The sequence below is a fragment of the Schistocerca cancellata genome, chromosome 1, assembly GCF_023864275.1.
Source record: "Schistocerca cancellata isolate TAMUIC-IGC-003103 chromosome 1, iqSchCanc2.1, whole genome shotgun sequence".
Classification (NCBI taxonomy): domain Eukaryota; kingdom Metazoa; phylum Arthropoda; class Insecta; order Orthoptera; family Acrididae; genus Schistocerca; species Schistocerca cancellata.
The window spans coordinates 647022852-647046896 of NC_064626.1; the positions used below are offsets into that span (position 1 = coordinate 647022852).

At 38.0% G+C, this 24045-nt stretch overlaps 1 protein-coding gene across 1 annotated transcript in view; it reads right to left on the reverse strand.

The window, feature by feature from the left end:
* Positions 1-12107: 12107 nt before the first annotated feature.
* The window catches only part of LOC126091812 (neuroligin-1-like), an 803327-nt gene continuing 791389 nt past the window's right edge, over positions 12108-24045 (reverse strand). Inside the window, exon 13 of the mRNA XM_049907115.1 lies at positions 12108-13762. Coding sequence (XP_049763072.1) covers positions 13535-13762 — 228 coding nt within the window. The 3' untranslated portion in view covers positions 12108-13534. The remainder of the gene's footprint in view (positions 13763-24045) is intronic.

Here is a 24045-nt window from a genome sequence, read left to right on the forward strand (position 1 = left end):
CACTGTTCCTCATGTACAAATACCTCCAGAGAGGGCAACAGTGTCCAGACACTTGGTCAAATGTAATGACCAAACAACCTGGCAGTTGACTACTTGAACAGAACGAGTAACAGCCTCTTATAACCACCTGCAACCAGTACTCTTGACACTAAACAATCCACTGGTGACTCATGACAGTGACATTGATTGCAAAGTAATGTGTAATACAAAGAGACTACCTTCAGAGGTCTGCAGTCTCGTGCCCTGGAGGACCCTAGAACCTACTGACAAAAAGTGTGGCTTTTGTTCCAAATCTTTTTTATACAAAGGTTGCCCAGAAAGTAATGCACCATATTTTTTTCTTCAGCAATTCTTTATTGAACATAATGAGAATTACACACACAAAAGAATGGTGTTTTATCTGCACACCCTATTTTTCCACGTAATATCCATCCCATTCTATGGTCTTCCTCCAGTGCAAAATGTCTTTAATAGCCCAAAGAAGTGGAAGTCTGAGGGAGCTAGGTTAGCTGTGTCAGGTGTGACTGCTGTGGATGGTCTCCCTGAATGCTGCAAATCGTGGAGCTCCACTGACTTGCCTTCTGATGACCTCATCCTCCATGCCCAGCAACTGACTGTACTTCTGTCAACAGCAGATGCTCCATAGACTTTGGACAAGCATTTGTAAATATCCATCATAGTTTCTTTTTATGCAGTGAGGAATTCAATGATGGCACATTGTTTGTAATGTACATCACCTACAGATGCCAGTTTAGAACTGTCCTGCAGCTACAGTACCTGTTGGAAGTGACAGAAACTTGGTGCACTCACTCAGGAGACTTCAAGTGATACATATGTAACATTTTGCATATGTAGCATTGTTTTTGTCTGAGAAAAAAATGTGGTGCATTACTTTCAGGGTAACCCCCATAGTTTTACCGAATGGTGTGACCTCCCCCTACTCATAATAATTTTATTAACTTTTCCATCATGTTTGAATGCACACATTCATTCATCCAGTCATTCTGTTACATAACTGTCACCACGAAGGTGAACCTTCAGAGTTGTCCAACAAGTCCATGTTTACACTAGTAATAAAAGAGCAGATTGTAGGGAAAAAAATCAGTCACTTCACTGGTACAGAATATTTGTGATTATGATAGGTACATTTAACATATTAAAATGAGCATAACAGCTGTTACTTTACAACAAACACTGCCATTTGCCACGCATGAACAGGAGGAATCTGTGATCTTTGAAACTACACTGCTGCCGATTAAAAATGCAACACCATGAAATCAGCAAGCAACAAACCAACCTCAAATTGGCATGACATGTACTGCATGATTAGATATGCAAATGAATAGCATTTCAGAGCTACCTTACAAAATAGATAGGATTCACCCCATCTATATTCTGTACTAGGAAAGATACACAACAGGTTACTTGTTTAGAATTAGCACTTCTACATATACAATAACACCAACATCATGCTCCACAAGCCACCTAATGGTGTGTGATGGAGGGTACTTCTGGTACCATTAACTGATTGACCCTATCCTGTTCCACTCACAAATGGGAGGAATGATTGTCAGTAAGCCTCTGTAATACCTGTAATTTCTCAAAATTTCTCATTGTGCTCATTTTGCGAGAGGTATGCGGGCCAAAGTAATATGTTGTCTGACTCTTCCCAGAAAGTACTCTCTCAAAATTTCAGCAGTAAACCTCTCCATAATGCTCTTCTAATGTCTGCCATTGGAGTTTGTTGAGTATCTATGTAACACACTCATGCTAAGTAAATGATCCTGTGATGAAATACGCTGCACTATGTTGAATCTTCTCTATCTATTTTACCTGGCAAGGATGCCATATTGATGAACAATACTCAAGAATCAGTCAAGCAAATACCTTGTAAGTCACTTCTTTTGTGGATGAGTTACCTTTTCTTAAGATACGTCCTACGAATCTCAGCCTCGCATATATATGCTTTTCCTAATATTTGTTTTATGTGGTCATTCCATTTAAGTTTTTCATCAATAGTGTAGTTGTAGAGTAGTAGATTTCTTTTGCTATGAATGCACAACATGTTATATTTATTTACTTTCAGGGTTAACTGCCAAAGCATGCACCATTCATCAGTCCTCCACAGGTCATTCTCCACACTAATACTGTCTTCTGATGTTGCTACTTTCTTATGGATGACTGCATCATCTACAAACATTCATAAATGGTTCCCAACACTTTCTACTTGATCATTTATAAATACTGTAAAAAGTAATAGTCCTATCACACTCCTCTGCAGTACTCCTGGAAATATCTTTAAACCTGCTGATTTTGTTCCATTAAAAGTAATGTGTTGAGTTCTGTCTACAAGGAAGTTTTGAGTATAGTCACAAATATGGTCCAATACTAGCTAAGCTCATTTATGTTTTCACCAACCAGCACTTCAGGTCAGTGTCAAATTCTTTGATGAAGTCAAGAAACATGGCGTCAACCTGAGCACCATTGTCCACAGTGCCATGGAGAAACAGAGTGAGCGGAATTTTGCAAGATATCTGTTTGTGGAATCTGTGTTGATTTTTATACAGAAGGTTTTTGTTCTCCAAAAATATCTTAATTCTTGAGCATAAAACATGTTCTGTAATTCTACAACAGATTGATGTCAACAATATAGACCTATAATTTTGTGCATCTGTCCTATGGCCCTTTGTGCATCTGTTCTACAGCCCTTCCTGAAAATGGGAATAACCTACACTATTTTCCAGTCACTAGGTACCTCACACTGCTCCAGCAGTCTGTGATAAATGCTGTTAGCAGGAAAGCAGGTTCATTTGCATTTGCATAATCTTTACAGAACCACAAATACAAGGGATTTTAAATACTCCTGCATCAACATAATACTCAGAAAACACAGAACTGGTACAGAGTTTAAAACAATATGCACAAACATTTGAACACTGCAAAAGATGTATGCCAACCACTTGCCATAGCAAGAGTGTGTACATATTCTGTGATCATACATGTGTAAATTGTGCTTGCATGAGCATGTGTATGAGTATGTTGTCTAATTCTGACAAAAGCCTTTGTGGCTGAAAGCTAAGTTATTTGACAGTGTTTTTGTTGTTCCTGTCTGTGACTCAGCATCTGTGCTGTATGGTGATTACCAACTATCCTTTTCATAATATTGTCACTATTTCATCTTGGACACACACACACACACACACACACACTGTATTTTAAAGACTGTAAAATGCACTTTTTTCTTTGAAAAATGACCTCCAAAATTCAGGTGTGTCTTATACTTGAAATTAATATAAAAAGTCTACTGTTTGATTTAAACCTGCCCCACCCCCCATCTTATACTTGAAATTAATATAAAAAGTCTAGTGCTTGATTTAAAATTCCCCCCAGTCTTAAAAATGGCCATACAGTCAATGCTGTGGGAAACCTATCTCTATCTGGCAACACTAGATTCAACTGGCAGCAACAATGCACTGATCTGACAGACATGAGTTATGAGGATTCATGAGCTTGATAACACTATCTCCCTCACAGCCCACCATCACAAACCCAGAACACTGTCTATCCTACGATGCATCATTGCAGTCTATGGTGCCAGTGAACTTGAATTGAAAGTGATTTGTGTTATCAGTAGCAGTACAATATTTTTGTTAGGAAAAAAATAAAAGGGATTCATATGATGTTGACTGTAAATTGAAAGTAATAGCATATGGAGAAGAACATGAAAACAGAGCAGCCAAGAGGCACTTTGGCCCTCCACCAACGGAAAAAAACCATTCATGATTGATGGGCTAGTGAAAAAGAACTGAAAAAATGAGGAAGATTAAATGTGCAAATAGAGGACTGAAATCAAAATGGCCAAAACTAAAGATGTATTGAAGTGGATTCAAGGTCACTGTGAAAATGGCATTGGAATTAATACAAAAATGATACAAATACACACTCATAAGCAAGCACTACAGTGGAACTCAACAGACTTTAAGGATGGTGTTGGTTGATGCTACATGTTTATGATATATTATGGATTTAGCATGCAAATCAAAACCAAAGTATCTCAGTAAATGCCACAAGAGTATGAAGAGATAATATTATCTTCCCATCACTTTATTATTCAACATCAAAGAAACTAAGCCAAATAGCAAATATGGACAAAACTCCTGACATTTGATGTGCCAAGTAACAGATCTGTTGCCATGAAAGGTACTGCAACTGTAACTATAAAAACAGTGGACATGAAAAAATGCACTGCACTGTTGTCCTTTCATGTGGTGCTGATGGTACTAAACTTCATCCAATTATCATTTTCAATTGCAAAACAATACGAAAACCTCCTGAACTATCACCAGGTGGTGTTGTTCACATATATTGCAAGGGTTGGATGGACAAGGCTGGTATGAAATTATTGGTCAACAAAATGTGAGAGAGAAATAAAGGTGCTTTATTGAAGAAGAATTCTCTTTTTGTGCTAGATCAGTTTAGTAGTCATTTGAAAAATTCTTTGAAAGAGAAATTTAGACAGGGAAATACAGAACTTGCTGTTATTCCAGGAGGACTTACTTCACAATTGCAACCTCTTGATATCTTGATAAATACACCATTTAGAGTATATATGAGAGAGGAATGGAACAAATAGATGATGGATGAAACCCAACATGAATTCACACTGAAGGGAGCTTTAAAATGACCTACAATCAAACAAATGTGCCAGTGGTTAAACAGTCATAATCTAGAGTGAGAGATGATATCATTGTTAAATCTTTAAATAAGTGCAGCATAAGCAATGCTCTTGATGGCAGTGAAAACCATCTTATAAATGAACAGGACAATGACAACAAAAAAGAGGAAGGAGAAGAAGAAGAAGACAATGAAGAAGAAGAAAGTTCATATGACAATTTTTAAGGATTTTAAAGGTCAGTTCAGTTTTATGAACTAAGAATTTTTTTAGCCTGGCTTTGAAGTCTAAGAATATAAAAGGTAAAAATGTTGTTATTAAAAAAAACTGCTTAAAAATTAAGGTGTATCCAACAGCCAATAGCATGTTACAGTAAGTAAAATACAGTATACCTTGCTTTTGGTCAACTGTACATAGGAACTATGAAAAGCATTAGCACCCGCCTTAAGGAACACAAGAGCAGTTGTCAGCTGGGCAAGATGGATAAATTAGCATTAGCAAATTATGCACTGGGACCAGTGAAGCACCAAACTTGTTTTTCTTACACTGTGGGTTTAGCAAGATATAATCATTGTGTACTAGGATGTGCAGACAAACAAAATTCAGGTGCACAAAAACAACTTTAACATAAAAGGAGAAGAACTGAAATTAGATGTGTGAGTTAAAGGCCTTAGTGCTAAATAAAACAAGCAGCACCATCTCTTCCCACTACAAGCTCCATAATACATTCCAGCAGTATGATGAGTTCACAAACTGACCATTGCGTGGGTACAGATTAATAGTTGGGCTTGTTGACCTTGTTTGAGACTGTAACTGCTTTCAGAGTTAAAGCATCTGATGGTGTCTTCAGAATTGGAAGATTAAATGTTAGGTAGAGAATTATGCCATGAATGATGGCCTTATGACCATAAAAAAAGTCAGCAATAGGGTGACTATTGTTGTGGCTTTGCTGGATGTGACAGCAAAGAGAGGTGTGTCAGATTGGTGCACCCAATTACAACAATGGACACAGGAATGGAACCATGTCAGTTTTTCAGGGTTCTACTTACAGCTTCATGGTGGCTGTTAGGAGAATGAATGTTACCATTTTGAAATAATCATCACCACCAGCACTTCATGTGATGTTACGTGGTGCCATTGATTACACAACATGCTAACCTCCCATTTGCTTAGCTGGTAGACTGAATAGTGGTTGTTGCTGTTCTGGCGTGTTAAGGAGGGTAGTTATGCCCCATCTTTGAGGTCTCTGTGGCACTGCCTTGCAATAAAACAACATGACACTGTGTGTGCTCTGTGCAGTCTTGACTTATCTTAATACAGAGGATGTTCAGCTGTAACCTTGACCAGCACATTCTCCAGACCTCTTACCCGCTGGCAACATCTGTTATAGGTTACGAAGAACCTGTGGTGCCCTCATCACCTAGTATTATTAATGAACTTTCTCACAGTGGTGAAACAGCATGGAATGGCATATACATATCTGTCATCCAAATTCAGTGTGACATAATGCTGTTGATGGTGCATCCTCAGTCACATGCAAATTTAATTGTAGATATTCCTAATCTACTGTCTGAAATGTTCTACCCAGTCCATATGTTATGTGATGCGACAAATTCATAAATAAATTTCTGGTCAGCATTGGTTAATAATTCTGACCTCTTATGTTTAACATGCCAAGTTGGAATAATCGTGAACATCTTTGTTGATGTACACCTCCTCTCCTCCTGCAACTTCTTCTGTACTTGAAGAATTAAAGATCTTTCACAAATTCCAGTCATCCAAGAAATGATGTTGAGGCCTTCTCCTTTGACCAATTTGTTACAATACAAAAACACCACATACAATGCTTTCTGACAAATGGGCTGTATTGACTGTAGTTTAATTTGATATTAAATGGCATTCATTAGCACTCGAATCAGAAAAGTGGCAGCCAAAGCTGCTTCTGTTGTTCACTTGATGTCATTGCAGTCGTCATGGAAGTTCTTCTTCCATGAAGTGCATCGTATCTCCACAGCAGGATGCAGTGAAACAGCATAACCTGCAAAAGGCAGGAACTGCAAAACTTAATATGAGTGCTAACTTCATCCTGACTTGCAGATACATTGCCTTCATCCACTCCACAGCACATGACCAAAAAGGAAACAAACTTCTAAACAGCATACTATGCTAATTCATTACTTAAGTAAAGCTTTTATGATGGTGATCATTACTCATCAGTTTTTATAGATGCCATGCAACACATCACTTCACCAAAGTGATATGTAACCCTGCATATTTCTTACCTTAGAACACAAATTAAAAAAAAAAAAAAAAAAATGAACACTGAACTTTTGATGTTAAGAACTAATTTTAACAATTCTTAAATAAAATTATTGAAAATTTTATTATGTGGTTATCACATATGGTTGGTCGGTAATAACACACACTAAGTATCGAATACACATTTATTAATCAGTGAGACAAAATGAACAAACATGGCAGAAGAACAAGTTGCATGCTGAGAAGAGCTAGAGCAAAGCAGTCCAAAGAAACAAGAGTCAAAGATAGGGCGCTCTGTGCCAGAGATGCTACAATTATATTGTTCATTCTTTGTACTTCATGATTACAATGATAAATGTGTCTCACTTGTAATAAATTTACTTATTCATATTTCTTACATGAGTATATTCTGAAAACAATCCAGAACCACTAAGCATGGTCATGTACTTGACCTCATTTCAATTTGATGAAGGTTGATGTACGTTATCAAAAGTGATCATTCATTTAATATGAATATCAATTCTCGTAGTATATTATATTTATGGCAAATTCTCAGTCTCAGTGAGTTTTACACCATCTTTCTTTGCATGTGTACACTAGTCACAAAGGGGGCTGATAAAACAGACCCTTTTCTTTTCACTATTCAGGATTAGTGCCCTATGTTTTTTTTATGACTAGAATAACATCAGATGAATATTAAACTTATTTATTATTTCTGCTATTTATCAACTGTAGCCAGAAATTAGTGTGTGTTACCTCTTGGGCAGTTCTGTGAAAACAGGCTTTACCTAAATGGATACAAGAAGGGTCCCATTGATGAAAAATGTTGCATTTGGAAAGAGTGAGGATAATCATGGTACTCCAGTTGGAGAAAAAAGAAAAGAATAGAAAACTATGAATTTCAGGATGCCCACACCCCAAGGATCTTTTCCTGAGAGGTGTTTCACTGGGGGGGGGGGGGGGGGGGGCAGAACAATGAAGATGTTTGCCAATGCTACAGAACAGTCACCCTTCCACCTGGCTTCACCCCTATGGGCCCCAAAAATTGCTACCAACAGCCTACTATAGACAGCCTACAAGAGAGCAGTGACACAAACTGTAATTCCATCTGTTTAGTTGATTAAATCTTAATGTGACTCAGGCTTTGTTAGTTGTACTCATTACAAAGAGATTAATTTCCTTTCATAATTCAGTACAAGAAAATTAGCCTAATTACTTACACTAAATTAAGCTAACCTTCCATAAAATAATTCCTGTAAAGCCAACAGTGTCACTTATCACAAGTAAAAAAGATAATAGATTCCTATTTCCCCTAGGAAGCATACATAAAACTTTACAAAAAGATAAAAAGTTTGATATGACATAGCTGTATTTCATATCCAAATGCAGTGTAACATAATGCTGTTCAGTTAGAACTGTTAATGGCACCACAAGTGGGCCGGCCGAAATGGCCGAGCGGTTAAAGGCGCTGCAGTCTGGAACCACATGACCGCTACGGTTGCAGATTCGAATCCTGCCTCCGGCATGGATGTGTGTGATGTCCTTAGGTTAGTTAGGTTTAAGTAGTTCTAAGTTCTAGGGTACTTATGACCACAGCAGTTGAGTCCCATAGTGCTTAGAGCCATTTGAACCATTTGAACCAGAAGTGGCAGCTCTATGTACTAAATTTCAAACCATCAAAACCCTCATTCACATACAGATTTTACAGCAAGTTATTCCTATTCAACTGTTTATGCACAATAAGTAAAATTTCATTATTTAGTATCCTCCTTGGTGTTGAAATTTTAATGGCTAGCAGTTTAGATAACAAAATAATTACCTACAGACAAAGGACTAATCAGGAATTTTCTTTGGATATGCAGGGATTCTCACTTTTTTAATGCCTAATGGAAGCTTAAAAAACACCAGAATATGGAATTCCACCATGAACTCTGGACAAAGTGTAATAGGCCACTTGAACATAATTTTTGTTTCTTATGTTGTGGCTATGTGTAAATAACAGTTCAACTAAAACGGTTTTTATTATTACAAAATAGCATTACAGAATAACTGCACTGGTTAGTGTGTCTAAGACTCCAAGATCTTTGAAGATACCTCTGCAAAAGTGCAGTTATCTACTTCACATTGTGAGACTACATATTTTGTGTCTCTCCATTCAACACAATTTTAATGAATGAATACTTTCGTGTTTTCACAAAAGAAAAACATACTTTCTAAGATCAATAGAGAGCTTTGTTGTTTTTGGCCCATCACTGTCATTCTCTGTACATTTAAATAACAAAAAATTGTTATCAACAGACTGGTTAGTCATGCTATCAGAGCAGGAAGTAATATGTCTGGTCTCCTAAACAGAGGTTTAAATACAAATTACTGTTTATTCAATGTAAAACATTTTGTCAATTTTAATACCTCTCCAACAAAAATTGAATTTTATTCTAGACAAAATTTGCAAGGAAATAGCTAAACTCTACAGAGGTATATCTAGGGGCACTTAATTATATCAAAGGAAAATTCACATAAAAACAAATAAATCACGACACAGAATTGCCAGCCAATACTTACTTTCAGGAGGTGAAATGTGTAGTAGATCTTGGTCAGTCCTCATTCTCACTATATTTGGGTCTCACTCTTCCTGAGATCTGAGTCACCTGTCCACCTTTTTTAACCTTTCACAACATATTTCTCCTCCACAATGAAGGAGGGTTAGTGCTCTGTGTTAATTCCAGCTTAGCTTGTAATGTTACTGGATCCAGGCAAGGGTTTCATTTAGTGTATGCTTAATAATATCTATTTCTGGTGGCAGACTGTCATTAGTGTCTATGTGAAGTTATGTAATATGAATCTTCGCGGGTTGAAACTGTAATATGTTTGCTGTGAACAAGTAGTGCTTTGAATATTGCTGACTGCCATGTGTAAGGAAACAAAAATACTGAAATGCTCAAGCATAGTCACTAAGTTTACTTTTTCTCCCAATACACTTCTATCTGTGATTAACATTCAGTCTTACTTCATCTTAGCACTGAGTGACTGGAACAGTTAAATACATTCCTACACAAAATTAGAAACATTTAAACAGAGGGTACACTGTCAGTCATGCTGTTTCATTTAAAAGGTGAGCTTTCCTATTTCTATTCCAAAAAGATTGTCCAGGAGACTATGAGAATAGTTTTTAATATTAGATGAAGTTATTAATTAAATCTTTTTATATTTTAATTAATTATATATTTTCATTTCCAAGTTATTATCTGCCTTATGTTACAAAAAAAAATATTTTCTGACCTCTGTTAAAAAATGGAATTTTTAGAAGAAGAAGAAACACAGGATGTTCAATGAACCAGATGTGACAGCTGTAGTAAAGAGCAGAATAACTTAATGGCTGGGACATGTACTGAGAGGCAAAGGCAGTGCTTGAAGGCAAGATGCAAGGAGTGAGACTAGAACTGCGGTGGATGAATTGAATCAAGAAAGATCTGGAGATCATGTGAGCCCATGAGAATATTGCCAGTGACTGAGCCCAGTGGATGAGGCAGAGAAGTGAGTCACTGAAATGACTGTGGTTCATGTTGCCAGTTAAGTAAATAAGTATGTTATGATAACATTTTATGTGGAATTATGTTTCAGATGTTGTTTTGTATATTGTAGTAATTCTCAAATAAAATAAAATAAAGTGTTCCAAGCTTGTTTGCTACTTCTTACACTTGTCTAAAAGAATATCAGGACTGACCATCCCAAATAATTCATTGTTATTAAAGGACAACAGTTGGGTAGACAATGAAATCAGATATTTCTACAGTACTTGACAGAGAAAAGATCTGTGTTGAAAATTATGTGTTACTTTACTCAGGAATCATATAAAGTACCAAATAAATCAAAGTAAATTTCTAGCATATAAACGAGATGACTTTTTTTCCTTATTTATGAATATGAAATTAGATGTTACAGATTTGTTATGATATCAAAGGTAAAGTGGAATAATGCTTAATAAAAATGTAGTAATTCTGTTTAAAAGAATGAGTCAATTTATTTGTAGTCTTAGGACATGTGCCACATTTATGTGTGTGCAAGAAATTCATAATAACAAGAATCTCTCTTCTTCAGTTCATAAGGCTCTTCTCTGTTACTGAATAATTGTCTTTCAGTCACTGGGAAAGCTAGTTGTAGTATATTTTCACAAAGTTAATATTCTGAATATGTAATTCTTCTTTCAGAATTGCAAATTGTACATGAAGCATTATTTTTAATTTTTGCCATTGAGAAACAATTTCTAAATGCAACAAAGAATTCCCTTGTTTACTGATCGAGTTGTTGTCTGTTTTCTTGGTATGTAAGTAATCAGACATTATTGGTGGCAGATCGCTTAGTCACTTTCTCTGGTATTAGTGCAGGCAGTCATACACTCAGCCACCTATTCAGGGATTTGAATATAAATTACTGTTCCTTCAATGCAAAACATTTCATAGATCTCAAAAGCACTGTAACAAAATATTTGTAGATAAAACTTGCATGGAAATGGCTAAACTCAATGGTAATTTATTGTAAGGCTAATAATTATACTTTATTTTGTTACATAAGACACATTTGTCTTATGCATCATAACATTTTTATTTATATTTTTTGCACAAAAATTACCAAGTTTTGGACACAAATACACACTTATTTCATTGAAGATTATTGAAATTTCATATGCAACACATTATTCTGTTTCCCTCAAGCAACAAATAAAGACCTGATAATTATACACTGGAAAATATAAAGTTTTATTTAGTGTTTACAATTTCTCAGAGCAAAATGCATTAAAGGTTGCTCAGATGTTAATTACATTAGAGGCAGTGATGTGTTGGCCACTTTCAAAGCCATTTCTGATGCAAATTGGTTTGAAAAACATGTCATTAATAAAATGTTGTTTGTGGCTATGCAACAGGAATATATCAGATGTATTACTGAGCTCGGTTACGCTCTTTTTTTACCATTTTTACCAGGGCATGAAATATTGCAGGGGTGTAGCTGAGGCTTAGAGTTTGTGTGTGTGTGTGTGTGTGTGTGTGTGTGTGTGTGTGTGTGTGTGTGTGAGTGAGTGAGTGAGAGAGAGAGAGAGAGAGAGAGAGAGATGGAGTGGGGGGAGGAGAGGGAGTGAGAAAGAGAGAGGGGGAGGAGGGGGGGGAGAGAGAGAGAGAGAGAGAGAGAGAGGGGAGTGAAGCAGAAAGGGATTGAGGGTGGGAGGAGTGAGGGGAGGAAAGGAAGTACAAATGAGAGGGGCTGGAAATTTGAGAAGCAAGGAAAGAAAGAAATGCCTTTAAATGCATGAAATTGATGTACAGTACTATTACACAGTGACTTTAGGGAGTACAATACATGAGGTCTTTCAAGAAGAACAATAGCCACATAATGTGTTGCAACAACAACAATAATAGTAATAATTATTATTAACATAATCATGGGATGACAAAAGGCTGATGATAAAAGGTATCATTTCATCTGAATTGGATCAGTGATGTGCTTAGTGCAATTTTGATCCTTTCAACATTTGTACAGTTCTGGTGACTTAGGAATATCACAAAATAGCTCATGAATGTTGCCTCACATAAGAATATGTTCACTGAAACATACCTTTTACTGCTGCTGAATAAGAATTTATTATTGAACTGCTTTGTAATCAGTTATCACTGTTGTTATTATTATTGGTATTTTTCTGTTTGTGCCTGATTTATTGTGCAGTTTCAGTGAAGAAATAAAAATAAGTCTTCAGAGAGGATGCATGGAACATTTGTGAATCTTGATTGTAAACATTTGTGTTGACAGTTATCACATTAGAGCATATCAGTAGTACTATTATCAACATACAAAAAGTGAAGATAGAGAAAGACATCTAGAAGTTTGCAGCCCCCACGTTTTCCTCTGATGGGGAGTCACTGCTTCCTGCTGCTTAGGAAATGAAAATGGTTTGTCTTCAGAATCTATTTTAATTGAATGAAAAGAAAACCTTGCTCAACATCACAGTATGTGCTGCACTTGATTTTCTGTGTAGTAGTATAGTTGAGCAGCAGAACAAAAATCACATCACTGCTTTCACACTGTAGAACAACTGCTGTTATCACAGTCTCACATTTCTGGTTGTAACACTCATTTTCCTACAGTACCTGCACTGGTCTGGATGTTTCTCTGCACATATTTCTGACACTCAGCTGATCAGATAAATTATGGCAAAAGGCAGAAATCCACTCATTTAATATTTTCTGGAATTTGTATCCACCATTGTCTGATAATTATGATTTCAATATTAATTCATTGTAGTCTGATATTACAAAATGCAGCATGTTTCTGAATGACAGAACACCAAAAACAAATTAGGAGACAATTCCAAAATGATAATTCACCAAATTGCATTATAGAAAAATGTTCTAAAATGAAGTAGGCCTGATATTCAAGGCTTGTCATAATCATACAGGAAAGCACATTAATCTAAGTTTCACAAAATGTGCTCTGTGGCCTTTTTGATGCATTAAATCCATTTGGAATAACACAGAAGGGCAAATTCTGCTGTGTAATCCATGTCTGCAATGTCAACTGAAAGACTTGGGGGGCCGAGATCGATTACTCAAACTATCAGACAGAAATCTCTTGTATCTGAACACGTTTCTTTGCTGTTGCAGGAGTTGGCATGCCACCACCAACTTGACGGAGGATTCCTGGGGCTGGAGGATGATTCTTGGGAGGTGGTGGTGGATCAGGGATGGACCCACTTCCAGCAATGGTGCTGGCACCTGGGCAGCAGCGCTTGGACGGCGACGAGCGGAATTCTCGCAGAGGCATCTCATTACCAGCCAGGGGTATCTGTAACAAGACAATATGTAGAGTCAGTCTGTAGAATTTCAGACCACAGTTAGTATGCTGTTTACAGGATAGCTAGACTTTATTGTGAAAATATTTCAGAAGCCCAAGAATAAGTAGGCTTGTGATCTTTATTTCTGAAGAGCCTTCAAAATCAAATAAATTAATTACTTAGACAACATTAGTTAGAAGTTTATAGCTATAAAACTTTAATTTCCAAGCTTTTGCAGCTGAATTAGACTACTAACTCCTATTTGGGATGTATGTATCAAATGAAGAGAAGAGACGTCTTGCAAAAGCTTCAGTTCTAAAATGTTTTCAAGTACAATTACTAATCCTTTGGATGACTTTGGTGTTCACAAAATTTCTTAATTAATATTTGTTGAATTTAAAAACAGGCTTTTATTGCAGAAGTTTTTATTTTTATTTATGACTAGTTTCAATCTGTGTGGTTATCACCAGATATGTCTGTCTTGTTAAAGCAGTTTAGCAAGAGTGATATATCTGATGATGATGGCCATACATAAGGGTCAGTCAAATGGAAAGAAGTAGTAAACTGTTTATTATTTCAAAAGTAATCAGCATAACTATTAATATATTCATTTGACTGTGAGACAATATGGTCAATACCTTTATGGAAAAATGTTTGCAGTTGCCTACAGAACTGTGATTGTATCCAGGCATGCACCTCTTTGTCTGAAGCAAACTGATAGCCATGAAATATGGAAATTGCATCTGGAGAGAGTCGGACTCAGGGTGTACAGTGAACCCTGAAATCCTAAAAACCTAGAAAGAGCCAGGAATTTTCAAAACCAGGAAAAAACTAGGAAAAAACTTATATTTTATTTAAAAATCTGTATTTTTAAAAGTTACCATACCCATATTGACACATTATGAATTTAAACCATCTGTGGTATTTCAAATAAGATGCAGATATTCAAAGGGGAATCTAGATGTCACACACATAACATATGTTGGTAATTCAATATTTATACAATGATTCATAACTGTTTTATACCTGTTAAGTTGTTGCATGTGGTCGGGATCCGAGATCCGAGGAAGCTGATTGCTGCTACTGGTACCGCAAGAGAGGCGGGGAGAGGTGGAAGAATTCATTTCTTTGAAGTCTGGCATAAAGTACATGTCAGCTACTATGGTAGAAATACATGGGAGTAATAAGTTTTGTTAATGAGCGTATGGCATTGATGGCCGGGAGACCTCTCGCGGGACGGTTCAGCCACTGCTCCACAAGTTCTTTAACGCCGCTATGGCGACTTGCGAGTGAATGAGGATGAAATGATGATGAAAGACACACAACACCCAGTCATCTCGAGGCAGAGAAAATCCCTGACCCCACTGGGAATCGAACCCCAGACTCCGTGCGTGGGAAGCAAGAACGCTACCGCAAAACCACAAGCCACGGACTGGACATAAGTTTTGTAAAAGCGTTTTATAGGTTTGTTCATATTCAGTTTAGCACAATGTCCAAAACTGCATTAAGCCTATTGTAATGCTTACTGTTAGATTGTTGTAGTTAGCAGCAGTCAAAAAGAAGGTTTTAAAGAAGGTGTATAGTTCATTGAAAGTCTAATTCTCATATTCTGGATGAATATAGTCTGAGTAATTTATGTGCCACGAGTTATGTGCACAATTTCTAACTATAATACTTGACTTTTTGTGTGAAACCTTCAACATATGAATATATCTCTTAATGAGTAGATTATGACAGCATTTTGAATTTCTAAATTTGGTCAATAATTACATAAAATATAGAAAATAAAATTTTGTTGCCCTTGGAAGGTGTTAGGTAACTTGCAACTGCAACCGGGTTTGACTGTTGGTTGTTTAGTAAGTGTGAGGTAAGTTGTAAATGATGACAGTGAGTTTGAAGAACGTACAGACTGAGACTTGAGACTCATATTTGCTCTCTTATGCACTCAGGATTCTACTCAATTGTGAATATGAGAAACCTCACTCGCATTCTTAAAATATGTGGTGGTATAGGTTAGATCCAGACTAGGGAAGAAAGTGAGGGTGGGAAGAAATATTCAGTTGCACAGGGTTCTTCGTTATTTATTTTTTATTTTATTTATTTATTATTTTATAGGAGGTAGGTGGGTGTTTCATGCCAATTTTGAGAAATATTATAAATCGTTTTTAGTCTGAAGTACAATTTATTAATTTGTAAATGTGTATTATTTATTAGCTAATATAGAGTGTGTTGTTTTTAAAAGGAGGTCCATTATCAGACAAAGTGATATATTCAAAGCCACAGAATGGTCCAGGGGATCAGTACGCAATGCAGTCATCTACATCTACATTCATCTAAATTCTCACTCTGCAAGCCACCCAATGGTATGTGGCAGAGGGCAATTTACATGCCACTGTCACTACCTCCCTTTCCTGTTCCAGTCACGTATGGTTCGTGGAAAGAACGACTGCCGGAAAGCCTCCGTGCGCACTCGAATCTCTCTAATTTTACATTCATGATCTCCTCGGCAGGTATAAGTAGGGGGAAGCAATATATTCGATACCTCATCCAGAAACACACCCTCTCAAAAAATGGACAGCAAGCTACACCACGATGCAGAGCACCTCTCTTGCAGAGTCTGCCACTTGTGTTTGCTAAACATCTCCATAACACTATTACGCTTACGAAATAACCCTGTGACAAAATGTGCCGCTCTTCTTTGGATCTTCTCTAACTCCTCTGTCAACCTGACCTGGTATAAATCGCACACTGGTGAGCAATACTCAAGTATTGGTCAAACGAGTGTTTTGTAAGCCACCTCCTTTGTTGATGGACTACATTTTCTAAGGACTCTCCCAATGAATCTCAATTTGGCACCCACCTTACTAACAATTAATTTTATATGATCATTCCACTTCAAATCATTCCGTACACATACTCCCAGATATTTTACAGAAGTAACTGCTACCAGTGTTTGTTCCACTATTATATAATCATACTATAAAGGATCCTTCTTTCTATGTATTCGCAATACATTACATTTGTCTATGTTAAGGGTCAGTTGCTACTCCCTGCACTGAGTGCCTATCTGCTGCAGATCTTCCTGCATTTCACTGCAATTTTTTGATGCTGCAACTTCTCTGTATACTACAGCATCATCCGCGAAAAGCCGCATGGAACTTCCGACGCCATATACTAGGTAATTTATATATATTTGGAAAAGCAATGGTCCCATAACACTCCACTGTGGCACGCGAGAGGTTACTTTAATGTCTGCAGACATCTCTCCATTGAGAACAAAATGCTGTGTTATGTTTGCTGAAAACTCTTCAATCCAGCCACACAGCTGGTCTGATATTCGGTAGGCTCTTACTTTGTTTATCAGGCGACAGTGCAGAACTGTATCGAATGCCTTCTTGAAGTCAAGAAAAATGGCATCTACCTGAGAGCCTGTATCTAATATTTGCTGGGTCTCATGAACAAATAAAGTGACTTGGGTCTCACACGATCGCTGTTTCCAGAATCCATGTTGATTCCTCAAGAGTAGATTCTGGGTTTCCAGAAATGACATAATACATGAGTAAAAAACATGTTCTAAAATTCTACAACAGATTTATGTGAGAGATATAGGCCTATAGTTTTGCATATCTGCTCGATGAACCTTCTTGAAAACTGGGACTACTTGTGCTCTTTTCCAATCATTTGGAACCCGTAATGCCGGAAATGCAAATCCTCCTATTTCCATCTATTGTAGTATAATTTTTTTCCTTGTTTTGTTACCTCAAGATATGACATTTCTGTCTCTTTATATATTGTAATTGTTTTACTGTTTGTATATATATATTTATGCATTGATGTTGATGTATAATTGGTTGTTTTGTAAATATTATTTGTATTTTTACGCTGGGTCTTGCCTAGGGAAAACAATGCTATTGAACAAATACGTCGATAGGTCGTGTGGAGAACCAGAGTATTGAGGATCTTTGGTAGTGTTAACTCTGCCGCGTGGAGCGCGGGCTGAGCAGAGAGAGTCTGGCTGGGGTGGTGCAGTGGAGCAGGTGTGTTGTGTGAAGCTCCCGCGAGTTGCCGCGCTTTCGGGGTTTGGCAGTATGTAATTGCGCTCGACTTGCGATGATAGTTTCTGACATGGTGTCGCAGATGGGAAGCATTAGCTGGCGCACATCAAGAGCCCATTTCGTCTGGTAACCATGTCGAGAAGAAGGCGCGCCAACATCCAGCTTCTGCAACAGCGATGGCCGACAATGAGTGACTGTCGCCACCTCCTTGATCAACGGCTTCAAACCTTCAATCAACCAACAAGGAAGACTGGAAGCACGTAAAGTTTTAGAACTGTATGGCAGACCTCAGCTTTTCAAACTTTTAAAATTGTTGCATCACAAAATTACAGCAACTTAGCATGAATGATTTTTGCTCGTTGTCCAAATTGAATTACCAAGCAGGGTCCCTTCCTTTTCCGGAATGAACCTGAGTGTCATTGAAATTCAAACGCCAGCATCATTCGATTTCACTGCTTTAATTTCAAAGTTCAGTTAAGGTATTCATAGCTGGCTACAATATTTAGATTACATAAGAACAAATTAAGAGTGCGAGTTTTGTTACCGTATTTTAGCTTACCTGTGACTGCAGCTCAGCTTGGTATGTACTAAATTTTACTATTGTTAATTGTTCAGAATCATTTAATTCAAGTTCAAAGTTAAATCTCTTATTTCTAAATTGCGTAGATTCAAGTAGCTTTTGAAATGATTGTTGAGGTAGTCCAAGACTAACCGTATTTTACTGAATTTCGATGTGCTTCAGAAAGAAAGCTCACTATTAACTTCAGTCACTAAATTAACTTTCGATTTTATTAATTCTTTTGCTGAATTAAGTCAGAGTGTAACGAAATTTATTACTTCTGACAAACTTTCGGTTTTCACAATACACGTGTCAACCTTCATTTGCCGCGCTTCTAGTGCTAAGTATATGTATAATAACCTTTCTTTTTCAGTTACTGTAGTAATTGTCCATAGGACTGGCGACCGTAATTTCCCCCAAATCTCAAATATCTAATTACCGCTACTTAATTGTTAACGTAACGGCCGCACATTTACTTTCTTTATTAACTTTATCCCTTTTCAAAATTAATTTCCACCAGTTTCATTAGCATTTTTCCTTTCATTTAGATGTAACCCTTTCCTCCCTCTTTACCGACAGATTAACTTCGGTGACGATTGCTTTTCCCAAATTTCCATTAGGTACACGCGGTTTAATTCTTCACTGTCATTAAGGTCGATAAGTGAGGGGGAGGTTACACGTGGCGACCTGGTGACAGGACAATCTTCGGATTTGAGGTTGTTCTGGACACGAATTTTGCATTGTGCAAATCTCGTAACAAAGTTCTGGTTACGAACAGGTCGTTACGTCAGCGAGATTAAGTAGTGGGAGGAATCCTAATTAGATTTGAGATTTGTCATTTATATTGAAAATTATTAAAATGAGTGAAGGCAACAATTGCCTAAATTTGGTAGACTAGGACAAGGAACAATCGGTCGAACAGTGGGAAACGCGCACCGCGGTACCCGTTGTTCAGGGGCAGGCGGCTAGCATGAAAGACGCGACCGCCGAAACGCAACAAAGAGCAGAAATGGAATTCCAAACTTCATAAAATGTTTCGGAATCGGAAGCGAAAATCAAATCTGTACCCCTTGAAGATGAATACGGGGGAACATATATAGAGGAACCGGCTACGGAAGTAAAACCGGTAGTTTCCGGGAATTTAACTGATTTATTGAATGTTTTGATTAATGAAATCAAGAGTCAATCGGCAGAAATTAAAGCTCTGTCTGCCAAGCAAGAAGCTCAGTCTCCTAAGCAAGAAGCTCAGTCTGAAAAACTTGAACGAAAGCTAGAGAATCAGAACAAAGCTATTAATGTTGTTAACAACAATGTTGGAGTTGTTAACACAAAAGTTGATAAAATCAAAGAAGATATTGTTGTAATTAATACCGAAATCGGTAATCTTAAACAGGAAATGATAGGCGTACAGGCGGAAATTGCGAGCATAAATACTCGTTTTGATTCCGAAATTAGCAGAATCGAGAAAAGTGTAGGAGAAGCAGTTGCTCCGATCATCGAGAATAAGGTGACGGAACAAATTGAATTAGTGAAAAAAGAGGATCAACAGAAGGTGGAAACTTTAAAGGCTTTAGTGTCCGAAGTAGATACTAAAGTGAGGGAGCAGGCTAATACCTGCGAAGAGAAAAAGAGGGAAGTGGAAACGCTTGCGACAACCACTTGCCAAGTAATTACGAGTGTCGGAATTAGAAAAGAAACTTGACGAAAAACAGAGCTATGTGCCAATCTGTGCACATAGTTCGGAATTGTTGACGAAAGAGGAGCGGTTCGACCCCTTGAAAAAAGGCGGTATACACGCGACGGATTTCATTAAAAATTGTGAAAGAGTTTTACCCAGATCATGGACTAATGAGAGAAAAATTAATGCGGTTATTGATGTGCTGGCTGGTGATGCCAAGCGTTGGGGCTTAAACCTCAACATTACGAACCTGACTTTTGACGAGTTTAAAAATTTGTTTCTGGCTGAATACTGGTCAGAGCAAAAACAGCAAAGTGTCTGGCGCGAATTTGTCGTATCGAGGCCTTTCGATGCGAATTCGCGCGGCTCGATGAAGGAGTTTTGTGAGTGCTGGTTCCGCAAGTTGGAATATTTGCGTGATCGCCGCACGGAATCTGAAATAGTCTGGGAACTCTACAAGAAGCTTCCAGATGATACAAAACGCTACGTAGGAAGCAATTACAGGACAATAAATGATTTCCTGGAAAGAGTGGAGGACGAGGACAATTGGCGTAATAATCGCGACAGTGGTAGAGGCCGTGGTAACAACAACGGGTACCACAGCAACCACAACAACGATAACCATGGGAATAATGCATACCGCAACCATGGCAGCAATAACAATAATGGTTCGGACCGTAATAACAATCGGTACAATGCAAATAATAACAGGAATGACGGAAACCAGTATCATACTAACGTGATACGGGCTTCACAGACTAGTAATAACGCCAGAGGGTGTGATCAGCCGCCTCAGCAGCATCCGGGGAGCGTATCTGCTGGGACGAGACAGGGAAACCATTAGCCGCGCCGGTGAGGGGCCGACCGGGCGTGGAGAAATTTTGGCGGCCCAATAACAGCAGAAAACCGAGGTGTCGTCGTTATCAAAATTTCGTATGGAATAATCAACGGCGGGAGAGTGTGCGAAAGGAGTGCGCCCACGAGTCGTAGATCAGCTGTAGACACGGCAGTAGAAAATACATTCACTGTCAGTGAGAACAATTTAAGTAGTGTTCCGGAAATCGATTATAAAGTGGCAGCTGTAACACCCACAGCGGAACTGGAGATTGAATTTAAGAATGATTCGCAATTGTTGAGAGAAGATCAGATGTCGGATAACACGTTCGTCATTGAGCGAGGGGATGCAGAGAGGGATGAGGTCTGGTTAAGGCAGTTCGGTCGCTTATACGACGAACTAAGAGACTATAGGGGCCTGTACGGGAGAAGTGTTTATGGGGAGCGCGGGCAGGATTTGCCGCGTCTCGTCCCACAGGAAGATAGTATTTGTGAAGTGATAGAAAGTTCTGGCCCTAACCGGCAGACTTTACTAGAAATAGTTGATGTTAATGGGGAGCACGAGCAAGATTCGTCGTGTTTCGTCCCGCAGGAGTTGGATGTTGAAGTAGTAACGGGAAGTTCTGGCCCTAACCGGCAGACTTTACCGAAAGTTGTAGTGGTAGAAGTAGCCGACCCATCCGACGCAAACCTCCAGTTTAAACATTGCGAGAGTATTAAGGAAAAAGATTACGAAAATTTTAGTGATAGCCGGACACGATTGGCAGAAAAGCACGTAGATTACAGCGTGTATGAGGTTAGTGCTGACGTTATACGGTCAGACGGTAGCAGTGTGGGTTGCGCAGATCCAGAGGAAGTAATTGCAGATACTACTGGGCACATTCCTCCAGGTAGATTGGCAGATAAGATCAATCTGACCAAAGTGGAATCAACGAAGGTGACAATTAGTGAATTGATAGCAAAGCAACACTCACTAGTTGACGAGTTACAGGAAAAGGTTTCGGTATTGGAGGCGAAGCTACAGACTAAGCCTCTGGACAAACGTGTTGAAATTAAAACTGTATGTGAACAGAGGCTGAAAAAGCCACCAGATAAGCCGGATTTAGGATCAAACCCGGATGGTTTTTTCTGGAATGACCTGGATATAGACGAGGATTTACTGTGGGAAAATAAAGAAACAGTCGAGGACAAGTGTAGACAGATAGTAGTGTTTGTTAATATGCACGACCTACAACTAAACGTGATGATTGACACCGGTGCAGAATTGAGTGCTGTATCTGGGAAAATATTTGAGTTACTGAAAGACAGACCTGGCATCGTAGTTATGCCAGTAACAGGAGTGAAAATTATCGGTGCTACTGGGAAGGCCAGTAAACCGGTCACAAAACAGATTTTTGCCCACTTCGAGATATGTGGGGCACGATTTGAACAAGAGTTTGTCGTCGTGCCAGACTTAACTATGGAAGTAATTATTGGGTTAGATTGGCTATTAAAGTACCGTGCAGTGATTAACTGCGAAAGCAAAACTTTGACATGTATGTCACTAGATAAAACAATGGTAGTTGGTTTTGACGAGGCAGGAGACGGTGTGCATAGGCAATACCAGCCTATACACATTGTTAACTGGCCGGATGACATTGACGTAGGAATGAATTTGAACTGCAGTAACGTGAGGAATTTCGGCATTGACAAAAGTGTAGAAAGTGAATTGGAAGAGATAATCAAATTCCCTCCACGGATTGACATTAGTATTGTTGTGAAAAAAGATCGTTTGCGAGAAGTAATGAAGCTAAAAGCCGATGCTCGCATACGTCGTCGTGACGCTAAAGCGCGTTTTGCTAAGTTTGCAATCGGAGACTTAGTACTTGTAAAAGCTCATGAGAAATCGAGCGAGATAGACCATGAAATCTCTAAATTTAAGTTTGTTTATAATGGACCATATAAAGTCATTGGTATACCTCACACAAATGCTTATTGCTTAGAGTATACAAGCTCTGGAAAACTATTAGATATATGGAACATTGTAGACCTGAAATTGTACCAACCTAGGATTGGTTAATACCACTGAATGGGTAATTTGTACAGTATGTAAATAGAGAGTGTAATATTTCACGATTTGCTAGATTTCCATGCTTTTGCCTGACCAAGAGGACATTAAAGAAGTTGTAATTAATAAGAAATTAATTTTGACTAAATGATTTAAGAGTAACTGATTAGTAATCATCTGAAAAATCCAAGCTGCTCGTTTAGGTTTTCAGCTGAGTCACAGTAGATTAAGGAATGTAAATATGCTTTTGTAACTAGCTGTCAGATTTCATGAAAGTGTGTTTTACTAGTCATTGCCGATGTACTTAGACGCTGTTTTAAGTTTCAGGCTAGTACATGCGTGTGATGATGGACAGTGTTGAGTTATCCACTGTGATAGTATTAAGAGACTCCTTGAGATTACTTGGGAGTGAGTTTTTCCTAAAGAATTCAGTGAAACGGACGTTCTGGAAATGCCGTTACACAGGCGAGTGAGATCAAGCGTGCCGCACAGGCGGGCGCAACAATAATGGCGAGGCGGAGCCGCTGTCGGCTCTTGTGCCACTGTCGGCTCTTGTGCCGCTGTCGGCATTCTTTGTACTTGCGGGTACGGAAGGCAGAGTTGTTTTTCTTCCCGGACAGCTGATGTGAAAGAATTCTGTTGTCAATATTTATGGTTTTTTCGATCTACTGAATATTATTTTCTTGTTTAGCGTTAATTGGACTCTCATGACGAGAATATTAATTATGAAAAGGTTACATAAAAATGTGTATAATATGTAATTAATAATTAATTTTCGTATTTTGATCTACCTGTTTTTATGACCATGTACTCTGATTAATTTTGTAAATAGTATTCCATTTCTTGATAGTGTTACGAATTTTGACGATTTTGGAATAGCTAAACCATTTTCTATGAGTTATAATATGTTGTCAACCTGTTTTATTTTGTGCAAGATGACCGAGTGGAATAAGATTAGGAGTGTCTCCACTCAATTATTATGGTCTAAAAATTGATTTATGGTTAATTAGACGAATGCTAAATTTTGTTGATGTTTTGAGCATATGCATTTCCACTGTTTCTTTTTTGGGACATTTTCTGAGTCTGTTTACGTTACACGAACATCCTCAGACAATGTGGGG